The following is a 6,000-nucleotide window of genomic DNA, read 5'->3' as shown; positions in this document are numbered from 1 at the left end:
GATGAGCAGCTAATCAGAGGTTTGCGGCTGAAAGTCTGCTGACTCGTATCTCTGCTCTCCTCCACAGACTGTATAATGGCAACCCTGTCGGCCAGCAGTTCGGCCCCAAGTGCAACCGTGGCGATCGGATAGGCTGCGGGATCCACGCAGACACTTTCGACGCCGGACTCACCACTGTGTTTTTCACCAAGAACGGCAAAGAGGTGAGCGTCACAGACCTCCTCGTCCTCCTCCTCTTCCTCAGTGTTCCTGTAAGGTCTGTTTAACCGTTCTTAAATGACTCGGATCACAACTTCCTAGGCTTTATTTATCCTTTGAATGAAGTGCATCTCGAAAATAAATTAGATAGAGGCGTGTTTTAACTGGCATGCGGCCCACTAATTCATGTATTAATTCTTTCACGGCGACGTAACAAGCCGTGGAAGCATGATGCACTGTTTACACTGATAATATTCGAGGCCTCTTCACTAAACACCCTAGCAAATATTTACATATTGTTATGCTTACTCATCGCATGCTGAGCCTCCAAAACCAAAGCAGCAGAAGCAGCAGTTAACAAGGCCATGCTTTCCATCAGCCGAGTTCAAGACCAACAGGAATCGAGGCTTCATTCCACAGCACAAGCTTCTCGTTGCTCTTGCACAAGAGACACATGCCTCGTAAAAATGATCGCCCCCGTTCTGACTTTCCGTTCTACGCAATCATTTAATACTAATGGCCTGCAAACAATTACAGTACAATACAGATAAAGAAAGCCCAGGCAAAGCAAGAGGTGATCAGAGGTGTTTATTCCTTTTTCCATAGTTTGTTCTTTTTAGTGCACAACTTGTAATATCCCTTTAATGGAGCAGGTGGGCTCAGTGGTGGTACCGGTGGCCCCTGGCGGCCTTTTTCCTGCCATCGGCATGCACTCTCTGGGGGAAGAGGTGCGTTTGAACCTGCAGGCCGAATGGGGCACGGACGAGGAGGACAGCATCATGATGGTGGACAGCCACGAGGACGAATGGGGACGACTCTATGACGTCCGAGTCTGCGGAACGGTGAGCCGAAATGTCCCTGTAATCACCTTTACCGGTTTTACATGAGCAAGTATGGAAAAAAAAACAAGAGGAAAAATTACAGTATTGTTTTTGCTGTAAGCATTAAGTTTTACACTGATCAGCCATAACATTATGAGCACTGACAGGTGACTGATTGATTATCTCCTCATCATGGCACCTGTTAGTGGGTGGGATATATTAGGCAGCAAGTGACTGCAGCTCCTGTGGGGTGTTCCTGGTCTGCAGTGGTCAGTATCTATCAAAAGTGCTCCAAGGAAGGAACAGTGGCGATAGGATCATGGTCACGGTCAAGGCTCATTGATGCACGTGGGGAGTGAAGGCCGGCCCGTGTGATCCGATCCAACAGACGAGATACTGTTGCTCAAATTGCTGAAGAAGTTAATGCTGGTTCTGATAGAAAGGTGTCAGAATACACAGTGCATGACGGGTCAGGGCTGTTTTGGCAGCGAAGGAGAAGCAACACAATATTAGGCAGGTGGTCATAATGTTATGCCTGATCTGTGTAAATTGTTTTTTAATTAGTTATCATTTAGAATGTTAGAGACTCTGGAGATGTTTCCTGCATCAGTGGAAAACTACTTCTGGGAAGGAGAAGGTGAAGGAGGTCTTCACACAGAGCTGATAATGGCATGTTTTGACAGATTGGAATTAACGTCTGACAGCTCGGCACTTCATTTTCCACATTAGATACTGTTCAGGAACGCAGTTTGGTTGTTCAGGTGCTTGGGACACGAGTGATTTGTTTGAATTGTTGTCAGGCGGTGCTGTTATTGTTCTCTCTGCTAACAAGTCCTCTAGACGACACGTGATGCCGAATCTCACAGATGCTTGCAATTTAGCCATCAGCACTCATCAGCATGATGAACAATTTGGAGATAATCTCAGGTAAGTTAGGTGTGGGTGTGCTGACGGATGGATGCAATGGAGCGAGCCGAAAACACTCGGTCACTTTTTAAGCGTGACTCCGTAACAGTACTTGTACGATGTTGAACGGTTTTGATTTTTGATGCCTTGCTACAGCAATATGGGAGACACTGATTTAAAAAAATAAAGCTAAATCAGCAATCAGAGCAAACAGGAAAACATACATTTCACCTGTTGGACTGTTGGAAAAGCCAAATCACTGAAGGGGAGAGGACACCAGGACAACTGCTTGTAGTGATTACTTGAATTTAAAAGAGGCTATGGCCTCTCTATTCTTCCAACACTTTTCTGTTCAGCCCAAACACTATGTGCGAGAGACCTTTCAGATAAATGAACACCGTACAGCTCAAATTCAGAAAATTGGGGTAGAAAAGGGAACTTTTGTTGTTTCAGGTTTTGGTTTTCGGCCCAGCGTGTCCCAAATTTCGATTTCAGCCAGGAATTTTCATTTCATTAAAATACAGATGACTCGGACTGGTAGGTGCGGTCTTCTACTCATACTGAGACCTCACATTCAGAGGAAAAGCAGGTCAGGAGGAGTATTATTGAAGTGTGTGTGTGTGTGTGTGTGTGTGTAGGGAAGGGGGGGGATCGTGGTTTTAGTCGGACTGTGGTTTTCAGAACACTGCTTGTGCTTTAGATTTTGTCCTTTTGCAGGGAGTCTTTACTGATTACTGAGCGTATTATATATTATTGATATCTTTTTAGATGCGAAAGGATTTCTAGGAAACACTTCAGAGGAAACGAGGAGAACTAAAGCATGCGGCGTTCAGAGTGGTATTTGTCTGAAGCGACATTTGATCTTGGTTTATTAGAAGCAGGAGTTCTGTGCTTAAAGTCCAGGACCGTTGCCTCAGAAAGCCTTTGTGTGTATAAATGGAGGATATTCTCCCGTATTACACTGTGCAGATACTCTCCATGAGCTCTATACTCTTCGAGTGTGTATATACGCCTCGCTCTCCGTGTTCAGCTCCTCTGACTGGTATGTATTTTATGAGGTGGATAGGAGGAGGGTTGAGCCACAGAATGCACAAGACTTGTTGCCTTGTGTGGAGCCCAGGCCTTTATTTGCTCTGTTTACATTAATTGCCGGTGGAACGTCAACTCCTGTTTAGATAAGCGGGTATTGCGTAGTTGTAGTTGTTGTGTTAACTGTCAACATGGCTGTCTACGTCAAACTTAAACACTCCCCTGCTTTTATTTATTTATTTATTTATTTTTTGCTTTCTTTTTTCTTTTCCCCTATACCTCATATGTATCTCTGGTTATATTCAGATAACAATGGGGAATATTTTTATATTGCATTTCTCTACAAAAAAATCTTTACAACAAAAGGAGATTATATCTTATTCTTAAATCTTTAAGCTGTCAGGACAAATCATAGGTTTTAATTAAAATATTATCGATATGCATGTTCTTATAACAGCTAATTCACTGGGGCGGAATTCAACAAATACAGCATAAAATAAAAATAGAAATTGAATTACATGTACAAGCAAAGGAGGAAAATATATAGAAAATATTAAAATATAAATATGATTATGGATCGGGGGCAGAACATGCAACATATCTAAGCCTTTTAATAAAGAATTTGACTTGTGTATAGTTGTTTGTTTAGCATTTAACATTTTTGGACCGAGTCTCTTCATAACAAAGATCAAGCCTTTAGGTTTTCCACCATGGGAAAGTCTTCAGGATCGATGGGTTTCTTCGTAATGTTGTAGTGACACTGCAATTTCTTTCCCATTTTATTAAAAGGAAGTGAGGGAACAGCTGGAACTAAGTAATCTCCGTGATCACTAACTCAGATGACCGACATGTCAAAGAAAAACAAAAAAGTCGCCCGAATTTGTCATTTCTTTCAGCATGTTATGTTTCTATAATACATATAGCATTAATGAAAGAACACGGTGTTGTGGGTTCGATACAGACTTTATGTTCAATCTGAACACAAGGAGAGCAGTTAGTCATGCAGAACGGTCAGAGAGTTGGAAAGTGTTCTCACTGCACTTTTCTGCCTGCTGCCAAAAGGTAATAAGTGGTGCTGCTGTGTGTAATGATGTCATTACTGATGAAAAATGACTTCTATACCTGCAGCTACTGTGCAGGGTAAAGCCGAAGCAGCAGACTCTGGTCGTTTCTTGTGCTCTCTCTCTCTCTCTCTACTGCTGCAATGTTTGTATGAGGAAGTGATTGGGTGGCGCCGGTGCGTACGTGCTACTCCACGCGAGCACATGGCAGAGATCACAGCTCGCAGTGCCACAGCGGCGGCTTTGCCTGACCTTTTAATCCCTGCTGGAGGCTTAGACATCTATCTATCTATCTATCTATCTATCTTTCTCTCTCTCTCTACCTTTTGTGCTTCTGCTTCCTGCCAGCCAACACACACACATACTCGTATTAGGCGTGCAAATCATCACGATATGTCGTTGCAATATACAAGAAATATTGCTTTTCCTCAAAAGGATACATTTGACTCAAAATTGAGAAATCAATACTACATTTATTCATGGTGTTTTATTAAAATGGGTGAATTTAAATATTCGACACCACCCTGCCACTCTGGACCATCTTATAATGTGTAAAAATGATGCTATTGACAGTGCAAAGAAAGCACAGAAATCTGTTGTCCTGTCATATGAAAAATGCCGGATCATATTTTTATTAAGGAATATAGCACTCGGAGGTGTGGTGTTGTAGGAAAAAGGTTTCGCCCATCGTTTTGTTTATAACGGCATCCTGTGTGTTTTATTTCTCTCATATGACTTATCACTGGCGTTATAGCAGCTGTCAGTGCTCCTTCCCTGACCAGACTCTCTTTGGTCAGTTTTTTTCTGTGAAGCTGCAGAAATATTGTCCATCCTGAAGACTTCTTTATCTCTGATTGTTAAAGCTCTGACACTGGAGACTCCTTCCACGTCTGGCGAGAAGCTGCCGGTTCGTATCCTGCCGCTGTGGGGTTGCTGGCGTACTACAGTTGAACTGTGGGCAATGATTGTTGCTCTGTGCTTCCTGAGCCATTTTGATGAGCTACGATTTAGTCATAGTATTTACGATTTTTCAGACCAAACATGAATAAAAGCTGGCAGAATTCACTGAAGGGGAAAGGATTTGCGAAGTTTTGTGAACCAATAAAAAAAAACAAGAAAATTAAGAGTTAGCATGGAGCCACTGAAGTACACTGCGGTTTTTGTGGTGAAATCTGTTTTTGTTTGTTTTTGTTTTGTTTTTTTCTGCTCACATTGTTTTACGTCTGGACCGTTTCGTCTCTTTTCCATCCAGAGACTTCTCAGAGACTCTTCTCATTATTGTTCAGTCCGCTGGCTTCTTCCAAGTACAGATAATGACCCGGCTTCCAGAGTTCCAGAGTACAAAACGGCCCGTCTTTTTCCAGTAAACCTTAGCAGCGTGCGACTTTTAGTTTCGCTCTTCTCTCGGAATGAGAGCGAGGGAGTGAAAAGGAAACGCAGACTTTCATTGCCGACAGTGTGAGGTCTGCTAACGTGCTTTAACAAGAGCGATTTCCACTGTGGGTGTGACTCTCTGTCTTGTTAAAGACGGAAAGAAAGATGACTCTGGAGAAAAATGAGTCATTTCTGTTATTTGGGCCATTTGTTGTTGAAGAAAATCAGATGCATGATTGAGTCAGTATTAGTACATGAGATTGGAGAGATTATATAACCTTTGGTTTTAAAAAATAAAGAAATTTTGATTATTATTATTTTTTTAACAGAGTAGGTATGGTCTTTGGGTCTCGTTCAGGAAAACTGTCTATTTCCGGCTTTTACGGTTTTTATTCTTTTTTTATGCAAATTGGAAGCAGATTGTTCCCCGTATGCCTTCCAGCCATGTTCTGCCTCTGGGAGCTCGACTTAACAACTCTAAACCCCTTAAAGTTTCCTACGTAGTCCAAGGCCAGAAGTTTTTCTCCTCTTCTAAAAGATTATTGTTTTGGAGGTTTTTATCAACAGAAAGCAACTCTGCGGGTCTCAGGAGAGGAGTTAAGACTTTACTA

At 42.3% G+C, this 6,000-nt stretch overlaps 1 protein-coding gene across 1 annotated transcript in view; it reads left to right on the top strand.

The window, feature by feature from the left end:
- spryd3 (SPRY domain containing 3) overlaps nt 1–6,000 on the top strand; it is a 43,358-nt gene that overhangs the window by 15,604 nt on the left and 21,754 nt on the right. Inside the window, exons 5-6 of the mRNA XM_058410095.1 lie at nt 68–203; nt 852–1,040. Of these exons, the coding sequence (XP_058266078.1) occupies nt 68–203; nt 852–1,040 (325 nt within the window). The remainder of the gene's footprint in view (nt 1–67; nt 204–851; nt 1,041–6,000) is intronic.

Source organism: Hemibagrus wyckioides, linkage group LG15 (genome assembly GCF_019097595.1).
Source record: "Hemibagrus wyckioides isolate EC202008001 linkage group LG15, SWU_Hwy_1.0, whole genome shotgun sequence".
NCBI classification, from domain to species: Eukaryota; Metazoa; Chordata; class Actinopteri; order Siluriformes; family Bagridae; genus Hemibagrus; species Hemibagrus wyckioides.
Note: the sequence above shows the minus strand (reverse complement) of the source record. Positions and strands in the feature narration are given on the sequence as shown.